At 40.0% G+C, this 15,535-nt stretch overlaps 1 protein-coding gene across 1 annotated transcript; it reads right to left on the minus strand.

Moving 5' to 3' along the window:
- Window positions 1–2,780: 2,780 nt before the first annotated feature.
- rtbdn (retbindin) lies at window positions 2,781–15,535 on the minus strand. The gene is made up of 6 exons (XM_063471322.1): window positions 15,282–15,535; window positions 14,207–14,368; window positions 13,991–14,090; window positions 13,039–13,167; window positions 12,084–12,180; window positions 2,781–4,163 (listed from the first exon to the last, which is right to left on the minus strand). Exons 2-6 carry the CDS (start codon window positions 14,364–14,366, stop codon window positions 3,816–3,818), a joined length of 834 nt encoding a protein of 277 aa, XP_063327392.1. The 5' UTR covers window positions 14,367–14,368; window positions 15,282–15,535; the 3' UTR covers window positions 2,781–3,815.

Here is a 15,535-nt window from a genome sequence, read left to right on the forward strand (position 1 = left end):
CCTCTGATAAAAGCAAGAAATGTTCTGTGACACATTTTTAAACTTTCCTCCATCAAACCACAATCACTTTATCACAAGTCATCCTTTATAAAATGTTAATAAGCTGTAATTACAGTAAATAAAGCTTTACTTTTCCTTCATAGATTGATGTTGAGCTATTGATATTTTTTGAAAACTTGTGGAAAATCTACTTCCCCAGAAATCTTTGTGTTATTTTAGTCCTTTAAGCCTTTAATCAGAAACCCGGCGAGTGGGCATCACCTAGAAAAGGGCTCCAGGACAATAGTGTTGATATGCATGCAAAACTTAATATAGTAAAAATGCATAACACTACAAACCCTTAAGCACAAAGTAATTAAAGAGCATTAAAATGCCTGAAACTAAAAACTTTTTTTTTTCATTTCTCTGATGATTTCTTTGTTTTTGAGTTAATTTAAGGGCTTATTTTTGATCAAGTTGAACTAATTCAGTAACTGTGATTTCTCTATCCTTATTTGTATTGTTTTCACACGTGTGACACCATCGTTAGTGTGTGTGGTGATGGGAGATTTGAAAGCATCCATGTGAGTCTGTCAGGTGGAAGAGAGTATTGCATATACAGCCACTAAGGAAAGAAGTAAGACTGGAGGAACGGGAGTAAAGCTACCAGTAAGTGATGCCTGCTTTTCAGCTTCAGCCTGCTCTGCCCAGTAATCCTCTGCGGGCTAAGTCATCACACCCTACCCTACACTAACCCTCTATATTGGAGAAAAGTGTGCAAGACTTTTGTGGAAAAAAAGAAAAAAAGTTTTTGAAGTGTGTTCCTTGATTGCTATGACTCAGAAGAACAATTTAATAAAAAACAAAAAAGACATCATCTAATAATGACATAAAGGGATATGCATGCCTTTAAAATGGACCGCTGTAACACGCTGTTCACCAGAGTCAGTCAATCATCTCTTGCCTGTTTATTATTAGTCCAAAACAGTGCAGCGAGATTGCTGATTGGGACATAAAAAGAGCGATCGTGTTACTTCAGTGTTAGCAGCCTTGCACCAGCTCATTACAGAATTGTATAAAGTGGCATTGCTTGTGTTTAAAGCTTTTAATGGTCTTGTACCTGTGTATGTGGTACACAGGCTGTGCCCATACGCTCCATCAAGATGATCAAGGGTATCTTGTTCATCACTCCTGATCATGTCGTGGCTGAAGCTTAGTTTAAAAGGGGCTCATGCTTTTGCTGTTGTTGCACCAAAACTCTGGAATGACCTCTGACATCAGCTATGACTGCTTTTAAATAAAAACTGAAGACAAACTATTTCTGACTAACCTTTGGAAAGAGTCTGTCTCAGCTGCTAGGAATCTATTTATTATGTTTTATTTTAGTGTAAAGCAGTTTGGTTTTAAATGTGCTAAAGAAATAACATTTACTAACTGACTTTCTTATTACCCCGATTGCCTTGGTTTAGTGTTAGGGTTGTACCCTCAGTGGGCGTGTTTGCGGAGTTCTAGAGTGCTCTGTGCTTTTCAACGATGAGAGCAGGTTAACCCTGAACACATGTGATAGACATGAAAGGGTCCGGAGAAGGCGCGGAGAACGTCATGCTGCCTGTAACACTGTTCAGCATGAACAATTTTGTGGTGGATCAGTGATGGTCTGGGAAAGCATATCGATGTAGGGCTGCACAGGCCTCTGCAGGGCTCTGTGCCATTCGAACCATTCGAACACTGTCTCTAGCTGTCTTTTGCAATGTGAAGTTTATTTAGTAGTTCGTGCTCAAAGATGAGACTTTATAGAACAGCTAAAATATTGTTTTCATAACTTAACTAGACAATACTTTCATTTATTTTCCATTGTAGAAGAAACCAGTTAAAATGCCATTAAAAAATAATATTTTTTAAATCTTTAATAGCTTTTAAGATATTCATGTTAAAAACCACATCAGATTTCAATGTGCAGGAAAAAGGGGTGCCTGAAAACAGCTGGTTGGAACTTTGTAAAAAAACAATATCTTGAAAAGTATTTGATACATCAAGTACATCAAGTACCATAAAAGGGGAAATGGGATATGGTCGAGCAGAAAGCCTATGTTGATTTGAGATTGATTGTGAATGTGGTGCAGGGAGAGAATTCCAAAGACGAGAGGCCACTCGACCTAAAACTACGAAGCCCGCGGTGGCCACGCAAGCAGGTGGTGTAATAAGAGTAACAGGTAAGGAGGATTTCAAAGTAGGGAAAGGAGCGGCAAAGTCTATGGAGAGACCTGAAAGAGTCAAAACCTCAAAAAAAAGAAACCTGTTTCCCAGTCCCAAAGCAATCTCCTTCACCCATAGCGAGACAGCCATGGAAAGGTCACCACACCATCACAGGGTTAACACAAGCCTACAGTCGTAAATATTAATGGTTAGTTTATACAGTTCCCCGTTTTCCACATTAGGGACTTTTTCTCTGATGGTTGATAATGAGTATATTGGATTTATTTGATCCCTGTTAAATATATAAGAGCCACTATAGCTAAAAACTGTTAAAGGAGGACTTTTCAATAACCTGGAAACCTCAAAATTGTTGATGATATATCACTCCAATAATCCCTAACTCTTTTCTTAACTGCTCATCTAATTTCTGACCTGTGAATTGTTTGCACATTTGCATGAATAAAGCCAACACTTTTCTAAAAGGCGCTGTGGATGCAGATACCTGCTGTTACCAGAAAGCATGTATGAAATCTCGCCTACTATCTAAAGTAAACTAAAAGAAAAAAGAGAGAGAAACCACAAAAAAAGTGAACGTGAAACATCAGGAATGTTTAGAAATGTTTTTATTGAGAATGAAAAGAAAAGCACAGAAACACCCATTTCAGCAAGCTTATGGTAAATCAAACAAATTAGTTCTCCCTTTTTGTTTTCTTATAAAACATTTACATCTAACAGTTCCCAACTGTAGAAACACATGGCCTACTTATAAAACACCCACAGTACATCGGTGATACATGACCGAACTACCGGAGCAACCTTATCTGGTACGGCTGCTGCCCCTGCTGATTTACTCCGATGTTGTTTCTGAATACTAAACCTTCCCCGTTGTTCTCAAACCAGAACACCTGCTTTCAGGTCAGTTAACTGTGTTGGAAAAATCTAAGATAGATTCAAAATTATGATTAAAACTTTTGACGTTCTCCACTATCATAAACTCCATGACAAGCAGACTGCACATTATGGAATCACAGGACTAATTAATGCATTTAACAAGTGACTAAAGCACAGATCAAAGCCAGCTAGTAGACAGTTGAGATAAGTAGCGGGATGGTGATATATTGTGTTCAACATTGTCATGAAAAGTAGTACTTTGGGTTTGACATGTTTGACTCATGCAGAAGTGCTAATACTGCAGGACTTTTACCATGTGAGCATGTGTTACACTGAGCCATAAAAGCAAATTCCCACTAAAGATGCTCTTGTTAGCTGGCAATAAAAACATTTTGCAGCCATCATGGGATGTCTTAAGTGTATTTGTTATTGAGCCCTTTGAAAATATTGAGGACTTCAGCTTTGAGTAGTCTTCTTAAATTCATTTGAAAATTTTTTCTTGGTGTTTCGTTTAATCCTGGCTGTTCAAAGAATCGACCGGGTGTTCATAAGCTTGTCACTTAAATCAGATAATCAGATCATTTTTGTAAATCAAAGAAGTTATGCCTGCGACTTGAAGATAGTAATGAGAGCTTAAATTTGTATGGTTTAGTTTAGTTAGAGGAGAAAGGATATAACTCCCTTTCAAGGGATTGATTTTTGTATATGATGATCTAGAGGATTATCGCTAAGAATACATGTATCACCATCTACAAACCGCTGCCACTCCCCTCCACGTCTTCCACCTCCACCGAGCGCTTACGCAGCACGGAGTTTCCCATTCTGGGCTGCACGGGCAGCTTGGCCTGGCAAGGGGCCCGGTACTGAGGCAAGCCGGTCTTGGTGGTATCCAGCTCCTCCGGGTCATCCTGCTGGGCTCTGAGAGCGGCGATCACGTCCTTGTCCGAGGGGCTGAGAGTCAGGCAGCCGCAGGGACGAACGCCGTCGACATCCACTCCGATATCTCCGGCCTCTCCAACCTCCTCTGGCTCATCCTCGACCGTCATGAAGGCATCACCCCACAGGCTTTCGCAGAGATCTCTGCCATGCTGGTACATCTGTAGGTGTGCAGAACACAAAATTTATGCAGATTATTTTTCTCTGCCATCCACAGAGATACAACCATGACTTTTATTGCCAGCATTCAGAATTCAGCTTGAATACCAAATATTAGAAAACAAAAAGTAAGTGTTTTATTACATCTTTATCATTTCTGCTGGTACCCTCACACAAACCACAGAAGAGCTTTATACTGCCTCTCTCCACTCATCTCCAACAGAACTGAGGTTTCATCCTGTTAAAAGGGAGTTTTTCCTTCCCACTTTTGCCAAGTGGGAAGGATTTGATTGTTGGGGATTTCCCCTTTATATCTGTAGGCTGTTTACCTTACAATAGAAAGCTCCTTGAGGCAGCTGGTGTGATTTGGCACTACATAAATAGTAGGTACAAAACGTCAGTACCTTACAGTTACAAGACTGAAAAGACCCGTGTGGACGTACAGAGCTTTTAATTTAAAAAATTCAATTAATGAAAATGGGAAAATGTTAACTAGATACCACCGCAAAGCATAAGGCGATTATTTTTTTCTATTCACAGTTTTCTGTAATGTTTAAATATTCAGATTCAGCACAATCTACTAATACCCAGATTTGCATAAATTTCCATAACAGAAATCTGAACACTGGGTAGTGCTGGCTTCAGAGTTAGCGGTTCTTCATTTTGCTGGCACATTAGTCAAAGTTTTTTGTGTTTTTTTTCCACTGATGGGATTTTGTACATCTCTTTCTTTTTATCATGATGTAAATCAGAGGAGCAAGGCGAAAAATCATTTTTTCTGCATGGTTTTAAGATTAAAAGAGTCTGATTTGTAGAATAAATTAAACCCCAGGAGTTTAAAAAACTTTAAACTAACATATGTTTTTAAGTAAAAAAAAAGAAAAGAAAAAAAAAGGAAACTATTATTACAAGGCAAAAATACGAAGTAACATAGACAACCTCCTTGTGAATAAATTAAATAATGTATTTCTTGTATTATATGTAATTTTTTATTTAATTTGATTAAAGCATTTAAAGACTAACTTGAATCAAATCCTAGGGGAAAATGTAACATTTAACTCTTTAACATGTATCATATTTGAAGCCTCTACATCATCAGTGTGATTTTTAAATTGCACAAAATTCAGGGTATAACAACCATAATACAATTAAAACTAATTTATGCAAATTTATGTTTTTTGGTTGTTGTTTTTTAAAAATTTGTCAGAAGGTTCAATAAACAAGATTCTGGCAATTATTTCAGGGTTCAGACTTTACAGGGTTAAACAAACATCCAAATGTGCATATTTGGACACATTTTCTTAAAAACAATCTCACGTGTCATAGATTCAAAAATGCACCAGCACATTTAAAAGCAAAATGTTTTTTGCCTTAATGCAACTAACAGTTTCAGCTGCTATTAAATGCATGTAGCAAAGTAAAACCTACAACTTACCACTGAACAGTAGTGTACAAGTATTACCATATTGCCATAGTAACTGTTAGAGTCATGCACAGTATTTAAAAGTGAAGCTATGAATCCTTCATCAGGTATGCTTGGAAAGGAAAGCGGTGTATTCTCTTACACAGCTTTTTGCTTTTTGGTTTTCCTCCTTCTAATTTTCTAATTATATGTCAGACCTGCAGAATTATGTTACTCTTTTAACTCTTTCCCCCATAAAAACGATCTCTCCATGTGCACTTAATGATGACATTTGACACCTCAATATATGCCAAGAAACATGGATTGACGACCAAAGGTGAGCTTTAAAAGCAGAGATTGCTAACGTCTGATACACACCCATTTTTTTCCTGAAAGCAGGCCTGAAATATGATAAAAGATGCTCGGTTCAGAAAAGAATAACAAGGGTTAACTGTTGTTCAAATAAAACAGAATATATTACAAACACAGCATTTCATATGTAGCCCAGCAGCACATTTACGAGCAAGCAAAATTTCAGATTCTGGGATTTAATCGTGCAAAAGATGTATGATAAAGGGCATATATTACACTATTTATGTGAAAGTGTAAAATCCATTAACTGAAGCATTATTGTTACACGCCGCCACTGTGTAACATTAGCATTTATTGACTTCTCCATCTCAGAGCAGCACTGGCCTTGAACAAAGCACCTGTTCCAGGTGTAAGAGGGGAGCTGCAGGCGCTGGGCAGCTGCTCTCACAGGCTGCTTTCGTCTGCCTCTCCTGCCTCCCTTCACCTACACCAGCCTTGAAAGCAAATCACAAGACACGACCTTGAAAAGCTCGCACTTGTATCTGAAAGAATTCATCTCGGTGCCACCTTTGCAGTCCCTAACAAGCCGCGCAGAGCAGAACGGAGAGATCCGTGCTAATCTGAAAAGTTTGCTGGCAGCACCTTTTGTGTCTCCGTCTGACAGAAAATTCATTACCGCGCTCTCTGTCTTTATAAAGTTATACTCTGAGGGGAAAGTCTAGTTACCGCTGACATTAGCGCCAGAGTTTCTGGGGCGTGAAAAGGGGGGGGGGGAAAAAAGGAAAAAGGCGCTCCTCTTCTAATAAGACACAAATGCGGATTAAAGGGGGGATACTGCGCAAGTAACACCAAATCACAATTCAACATTTAAGCCGTTTAGCTGTAAATGGTTTATGCCTACGAGCTTAGAAATAGTTAGGAAAGCAAATTAGCAAAGTTTCAGTTGCACACACACACACACACACACACACACACACACACACACACACACACACACACACACACACACACACACACACACACACACACACACACACACACACACACACACACGTCTGGTTTGCTATCCTCGTGGGGACATCCCATTGACATAATGCTTTCCCTAGCCCCTTACCCTAACCCTAACCATTAAAAATGAATGCCTAACCCTAACCCTTACCCTAAACCTAACCATAACCTAATTGTAACCCTGACAGTAAAACCGCATTTTGAGTGTGAAAATTGCTTTCAACCCCAAGGGGACCTGGATTTTGGTCCCCACGGTGCAGAAAGTCCCCACCAGGATAGTAAAAGTCAGATTTTGGTCCCCACCAGGATAGTACGAACCCGTACACACACACACACACACACACACACACACACACACACACACACACACACACACACACTTTTCTGTGTTTAAGCTCTCGATCTCTCTCCCCAGTGACAGCCTCATAACCAGTCATTAAGATGTGCTGCCAAGTAACCATCACCTACTCTTGTACCCCTCCCACCTCCACCGCCCCTTGCTTTTTGCTGCACTCACTGTTTGTACATCTCTCCCCTGTTTCTCTGTAGCACACCCCCACCCAAACGTCTGCTTCCTTTCATCCTCCTGTCTGTTGGGGGATTAAGACTGAGTCACACAGAGTGCTCAGAGAAGAAGAAGAAAAAAAAAAAAGTAATATGTTTACCGTGTTGGAAGGACAAACAGGATGATGGCCATTTCTCGCCACTACAAGCTCTCTGTCTGACACTTAGGTCTTATCGCAGCAACCCTATAACACATACAAGGGTATATACACACACACACACACACACACACACCTGCATTCACACAAACACTTCCACTATTCCTCAGGCGGACGTGGTTTGCTGCCAAAGCTAATTCAGTATGAGCACGAGTGGCTTTAGATGACATGGTGTGATCAAATAAGTGAGATACAGAAATTTCCTGGGGCTCTGCGCTGTCCTCTTCGCCCTTATTTAATTCTGCCCTTCACCATCCGAAACCTAACACATTACACCTGATGTGCAAAAAAAAAAGCTACGGAAGAAATTATTTTAGCTTGCAGTCATGATCAGAATGAGTTTTTTGACTAAACCAATAAAAAAAATTATCTCAGTATATGAATGACTGAAGAAATGAAATTTGGAATAATACAATTAGAATCTGTGATCAAATTATTCATAACATACAGTTATAGTAAAATGACAGTTGTAATGTCCATTATTAGAAAGGACAGTGCTTTTAAATCAGGGATGTCAAACTCATTTTACATTGTGAGCCACTTTGATCTTAAGAGGGCTGGACCAGTGAGAAACTCGCCTTTCTGTCAGTGTAAATAAGTTTCACTGGACGTTTAACCCCTGAGATATCTAACATAAGAGAAGAAAAGTGCACAAAGAAGTGCAGTTTCAACACTACATCTCACGTTTTTGTGTGTCACAAAGAAATGCTGCTGTAGCAATTTAAGAAATCTGTTAGCATGACTTTTTGGGCTGAAATTGTAAGAAATACGGGGTAAAATTACACAAAAAGGTCTTGTAATTTAAGAAAATACCCACCCCCTTTTCTTGCAAGTAACTGTTTATCTGTTGGTTAATACTTTGGTGCAGTATGAGGTCTTCATCATTCGAAAAACTATGAAAATACTGTTTCCAAACATTTTCCAAAACCGTCCAGTGGGGCAAACTGGTGTCTTTACCAGGCCGATTTTGGCCCTCGGGCCTTATTTTTGACACTCCTGCTTTAGATCTAAGCTGCTAAATGACAATACGATAATTTGAATTAATGACATCATGACAAATGTGGGCGATTGGAAGAAGAAGAAGAAGCGACAAAGAATTACATTTGTTTTTAAGGCTGACTTAGCATTACTGTATTGTACTTAATTACTTTAGCTAGACTTAAGAATGGGAACACAGGTTAGATGGAGCCATGAGACAGGCAGATAAAATGATGATGGAAACACCACCACTTTTATAGAAACGCAACTATGATGAACAACAACTAAATTCCTCAAACAACACGTCATTTTCCCTCTGTTTTTTTGTTTTTAGATGAAAAATCTGAGCCAGGGTTGATTCTTATTTTTCAATGACAGAACACCAGACCAGAAGAAAAAAAATCCTAACTACTGTGTAGGTTTGTGGTTTCTTGTTTTCCTATTTTTCAGGGTCACAAACTTACAAAGCAATGCAGTGAATGTAGGCTGCAATATTTCTGCTATTACTAAATGGCTATTATTGAGCTTTTTTGGCCATGTTCACATAAGAACCTTGTATAAATATTGCAAAATAAGTATTACTACTATTTAATTATACAGGTAATTTAGTAGGACACAGGTCCAGCTAAATTTACTACCATTTCTTCCCTTTTATCTAAGCTAAGCTTCTACTGGTATCTTTAAAATCTATAGCATTCCCCCCCAATCCCTACAAACCATTAGTTCACTATATCTTATCGACAGATGCTGTTGTTGTTGTTCAAGCACAGACGTTCTGTGCTGTTCTTTGTAGACATAACCTCATTCCCACTGCATCAGGAACAGAAAAAAAAGTGTCTAATGCTGAGATAAATCAGACCTTGGCTGGCAAATAATGTAACCAATGAGTACAAAAAGAGAGCGAGACAGTGAGCGTGCCAGAGGGATTTTTGCATGCAAAGGATGTGTCTGCGGGTGCTTATGCGTGCTTTTAAAAGTATCCGCTTGTCTCTATGCAAATCGACATCTACTGCTTTCAGCTTTTACAAATAATAACTGTATGGGTGTGTGTTTATCCCGCAGACACCCACGTGCACCAACATTGGGTGGAGTGGAGCTGAGAGTGTTTTAGTGTGATGTCTGAGCGGCTGCTTGTGTGCAGCAGGTCTGAGGTGAAATCTCCCATCTCTGCTGGCTGAGGAGGAAAACACAAAGTGTTACCGTTTTGACCTCCAAAAACGGGAGGCGGGCACTTGTTTGTGGCCCCTGTAAAGAGGGCTAGTTTGCTTGAATGCACTGAATGCGTACCGACGAGCTGTTTGAAACACTCTGTTTTGAGAGCTGCTTAAATTTATTGGAAGTACTTTTTGCACCATTAGTGTTGCCCTACATTAAAATGGGCCAATAAAAGCACAGAAAACACACCGTGACAGAGACACACTCAAACACTCCCCAAACGTCTCTTTTTGTTTTTACTCTCTTCTCACAAATGTGTAATTTCCAATAATCATCTAATATCCCCCAGACAGCCTTAATAGGCCTGGTGGCTGTGGGTGTGTGCTCATCTGCCACTGTGGTCCTCTCGCTCTCTCTCCCTGTGCTTGTTTGAGATAAATGCGAGTGAAATCAAGAGAAAGCACACTCTTGGATATATTAAGATATACGAGTGGTGTGTGGTGTATACCTACTTATTTTCTAGCTGGCTTTGCATATATTCACATATTCTAAATCCCCTCTGATGCACAACAGACATGCTGACATTGGAGAGTGCAGAAACAGGTAGAAGTGCTATTTTTTCCCCCTTCTAAGTATAGCAAAGGCATGATATCCCTGTCTAATGTTGGGAAGCCAATCAGAGGACCCAGGAAGTATTTGCTTCTCTTCAGATAGTCAGAAAAAATCTATGGAGAACAGTCAAGTTTCACTTTAAAACATGATGAGCTAAACTCTGTGTGACATCTATGTAAATACATCTTAGATTCATGAATTAGGACCACTAATGTTTCTCAGCAGCCCCTCGTGACAGCGACAAACTCTGGCTTATCCTATAAACTACAGTACTTTATTGTATACTCCCAACCTTCAACAAGGCACTGCTATGGCCCCACCTCCTTGAGCCTGGTTCTGCCAGAGATTTCTTCCTGTTAAAAGGGAGTTTGTCCTTCCCACTGTCTCCAAGTCCTTGCTCATAGGGGGTCGCCCGGAGTTTTCTCTGCATTACTGATGTGACTATTATTGTGATTTGGTGTTATATGAATAATTTAATTGAAATTGAATAGACTTGCAAAGCGAGAGAACAGATGTCTGATTTTCATGTGTAACAGAGAGGACAAGTTTGACATTGTAGAGAAGGGGAATGTGAGCCAATAAGATCCACCCACCTACTATTTAAACATTTTTATTATGAGGAGGAGCCAATCAGAAGAAAGCTTGCCTGAAAGATGTGAGAGGAGTTAAAACGACTTGTTTCTTGCGGTAGATGGACTAAGAGATTGCAAGGTCGAATGTGGAACAGATATTTTTCTGAATTATGAATTAGGTGAGAGTCCAAAAATAAAAATAAAAAAGTGAGAAAAAACAGGTCCCTTTATGTGTATATTTACTTCTTCAGGCACCACTGCACCATTGGACATGGTCTATAGATAGAGTGTCATTGCCTGTGAAGTGTGAGTCATTTTGCTGCTGGTCTCAGCTGCGCACATCAGCACTCGTTTGTCACTCTTTTTCTTTTTCAATCACCCAGCTGGCCTCTGCCCACTGAAGCAGGGCCCAGCCTTTTCACACTTCAGCCTTGGTGCCGTTAACCCCTCATTTAACCGCCGTCTCTCTATACCACTAAGGCACCACGCCACAGTTTCTGACCTTCTGCCTGCAACAAAGATCTCAAATGACAAGCCCTGAGGTCACTCAGCAGGATTCAAATCTCTGACACCCACCTCTGCTTACCAGAAAACCTTAGCTAAGCTGTGACTTTACTGTGCTCTGCTTGCTAATAATAAAGCATGTGACTACAATTTTTATTTCTAAGTGGCTAACAAGATCGCCTAGTTGTCAATGCTGGTGTTACGCCACCATCCTCACGGTGTCATGTGATGCTAGCTTGCTGATGTTAAACAGGAATGACTGTGTATTACCATCAGTTTAGCATTTTAGCATATTAGCAGTTTTTAGCATGCGAATTTTTGCTACAAAGTTTAAGACAAGAATGTCCTTCGTTACACAGATATTTAAAGACAAATGAGGGTTTTGGGTTCTTAAAAAGTGATTAAAGACTCTAATACTCATGAAGGGCACTTACTGTATCTCTAAAACTAGCTTATGATAAAAGATATTTTTAGCTGTTCAAAGTGAAATTTATTTTATTTATTGATTATTCTCTGCAAGAAAATCTAGTAGACTAATCAGTTTTATTATCCATTTTCTATTAGTTGCCATGCAACCAAAAAAAACCCAGTCTAAACACAAAAATAGCTTTAGGTTCAACATATCCGGTTAACTTGTTAATATTGCTTAAAGCCTACCTGCTGATACTGAACACAGTTTCCAGTGCAGTTCTGTCCCCTGGGGTCCCTAGCCCAGTTACGGGCGCAAGTCAAATCCATCCTGCAGGCATCAAACCTGAAAGAACAAATGTGAATGTTGAAAAATGTAAATGACAAAAAAAACAATTACTCTTTTATTTGATTGATTTCTCTTGAGATTATTTTTTACCTGAGCTAGATAAATTTAATAAAAACCAATAAAAAAAGAACATCTTAGTGACTTTCTTTCCGAGCTTAAAATGAAAAGATTTCACTTTCATGCTAAATATAAAGTTACCAGCAGCTTCTTACATAAGCTGAGTATTAAGACTGGAAATAGCGTATCGTAAGCTTGTTAATCCTTATGTTGTTTGTCTAATGTTCACAAAATTCCAGTGTGAAAGTGACAAGCGGTGTTTTTATGAGCTGTTAGACTCTAGGATCTATAAGTTTCTGGAGCATCTTTCTGAACTTATATATATTTTTCAAATATACTTGAATAAAGCCACATTTTCTAGTGTCTGTGATAAGCTAACAAGCTTCTAGTAGCCTCAATCATCCTAAGCCAACTCTTAACAGAAATGCCAAAAAGCATATTTTCCAAAATGTTAAGTATTTTTTTTAAGTATTTTTGCAGAGAGCAGCCCTTTAATTCTTTACAACACTCTTTCACTTATCTTTCCAGTGTTGTCTCATTTTTATCTTTTCTATTTTTTTCTTTTTTTACATAGGACCCATGAAATGAAGCTGTTTGTGCTAGGCTTTGTGTGTTTGCCACCTTCTTTAAAAAAAAAAGATAAAATAGGTTGATATATGCAGCACAGTTTCATCTGTGTCATGCAGTTTTATTGGACTCTCTATCTTAACACAGTATGCTGTTGTCCAAGATAGGGATCCCTTTGCTGACAGGGGATTTAGACTTTAGTTTGTTTGGTAACGTGCTTGGCAGCCTCACCAATCACGGCAGAAGCTGTGGCAGAGAGGAACAGCCTGGATGTATGAGCGGCGCTGAGGATGAGGCCAGCGAGCAGCGTCGGGGGAGCAGCGGTAAAAACACGACACGCGCTTCAGGAAGCTTTCACACCTGGGGAGACACAAGAGGTCATGTTTGTTACTGACCAGCGAAGTCTGTATTTAAACTCGGAACAGCCGGTCACAAGACAGGTCAAGAAAACAACGCTAAATAAGATGGGGAGTACGAGCAGTTGATTAGTATCATTGCTGCTGTTGATCCCTTAAGTATGTTTGCCCAGCTTTGGCTAATGCTACTTAAATGCCTCTTTCAATTTGACCTACTTGATCATGTGTTTGCTGTTGCTGTCTGTAAACTGGCAGCCTCTTTGTCTAAGGTGCCGTTTGTTATTTCAGAAAATCCATCCTTATTGGCTCCACTAACACACCATGTAAAAATTCCGCACTGACTACATGCACAGGCTCTTACTGTTAACGATAGATTATACAGAGCGAATTAAGAACTAGATCAAACACAAAGCCATTAAATGTGACATAATAACAAAACAGGGAAATAAGCTAATAAAAGCAAGCACTAGTGATTTTAAGCTAATGTGTAGCAATAAAAACAATTATAATATTGACTTATTTTACACATTATCTCTCGGCTTAAACAGCTCATGTTCAAACTTGTCATTTCTAGTTGTATTTCTGGACACCTGATGACTTTAAATTCAGTAATGACTCTCTTTTAGCTCCATTTTTGGTCTCCACCAGTCATTAGTTGGTGGTTTTTAGCTTTTTTCTGAAAACAGCAGTCTGATGAGACTGAAAATACTGATAAAAATACAAATGGATAACTAAAGCAGCAAAATATGACCACTAAGAGGCAACAATGGGCTAAAAGATCAGAGGAATAAAATATTGAGGAAACCAGAAGGGTGGTTAAGGCTTACTCAGGGCTGAGGGACCCACACTTGTCCCAGGGTTCATTCTGATTATTGGCAGAAGGAACATGAGAGATGTCCTGGATTTGTTCTTCTGTGCAGCAGCTATCTGTAGCAGCAACGAGAGAGAAACACATCAACGTGGGCCTGTTCTTAGATTTAATTTGAGATTTAATTTGTTCTCCAACATTGAGATTTACAGACTATGAAGATGAGATCACTCACTGTCTGCATACAGGGAGCACTCCGTCAGGTGTGGCTCCGGGCTGGGCGTGGCCTTGTGTTTACCATCTTGAAGACACACCCCCTCCGAGCGAGTCCCGCCAATCAGGGCGGCCGCCAAAACCACGCAAATTAATAGCGAAGGGGATGAGGTGAGGTCCATCTCTGTAGATATAAACACATGAACAAGAGAGTTCAGCATAGGAAAAAAAACCACACACACACACACACACACACACACACACAGTCCCGAATCATTATGAAAATAGAACTAAATGGTTTGCACTACGTCAAATAATAATAACAATAATAACTGAAAGGTTTGCTAGAGGGAGGGAATCAAACATAATGGATGCAAAGGCTGTAATTGAATCTGTTCCATCCACCCACAGAGTCAGTCATATGGCATACGCTGAGTTACAGAGTATAAGTGAGATACCAGCGCCGGCTGTTTAGCTCCATGTTGAGCTCTCCGTGTGGTGACCTAGTATAGACAGGGTGAGCCTAATTAGTTGGAACTAAGGCACTGTGCTGACATGGATGACATGCGTAGTCGTTTAATCTGACAGGCTTGTGGTCGATGTGTAGCCTACATGACGCGAATTAAACAAATCTGCTGAACGCGGGGACATGGCCCCGAGCAGGTGGCCCCGACTTTACACATAAGAGAGACGCTGAAAATGTAATGTAGAAATAACCTTTTCCTCTCCCTTACAGTTTTTCAGATTTTTTTTTCCTGTCAGTTATTAAGAAGGAAACAAAATACACGCGAAGGCTTCAAAACTACAACTAAAAGTCTACGCAGATCATTTTAATGCTTCAAAAAGCTGCGAGTCAAAGATTTAAAAGCGTAGTTATGGGGGAAGGGGGTGGGGTTGTGGGCTTATTAGTGAGTTTATAGACAGGACAAGACAAACCCCATCTGCTACAAAATATCCATCCAACATCGCGCGAACAGGTAGGCTACAAGAGGTGTGACCCTCTGTGCTCTGTGTGGATATTCTTCTCCTAAATTGTACCTCAAGATTACAAAAACCCGGTGGAGCTTAGTCTCTCCGCACATCCATGTGGGTTTTACCTGTAGGCGCGAATAAATGCGGCTCCGTCCGGATTAGTTTTGCTGTGTTCGCGGGTCTCCTCGTTGTGTTGCTGTGGTTCCAGTCACCGCCGTGCGCGCTGCTCGGTGCTTCGGTCTCCTCTTCTCGGTCTCTGCGTCTGTGTGCTGGCTCTGATCTCTGCCGCCCGGGGGCCCACTGCTCGCCACTTTGTCACCGGTTTATATGAAGGACGTTTCAGTCCCGTCCAGCAGGCAACTCACCCCTCCCTGCTCTG

Source organism: Pelmatolapia mariae, linkage group LG4 (assembly GCF_036321145.2).
Source record: "Pelmatolapia mariae isolate MD_Pm_ZW linkage group LG4, Pm_UMD_F_2, whole genome shotgun sequence".
Taxonomy (NCBI): Eukaryota; Metazoa; Chordata; class Actinopteri; order Cichliformes; family Cichlidae; genus Pelmatolapia; species Pelmatolapia mariae.

Coding starts and splice junctions, on each gene's coding strand:
- rtbdn (XM_063471322.1), bottom strand. CDS start 14,366: ATGGACCTCACCTCATCCCCTTCGCTATTAATTTGCGTGGTTTTGGCG. Junction 12,181..13,038: donor CACAGCTTCTGCCGTGATTG/GTGAGGCTGCCA, acceptor TTGTTCTTTCAG/GTTTGATGCCTGCAGGATGG. Junction 4,164..12,083: donor ACTGTGTTCAGTATCAGCAG/GTAGGCTTTAAG, acceptor GCACACCTACAG/ATGTACCAGCATGGCAGAGA.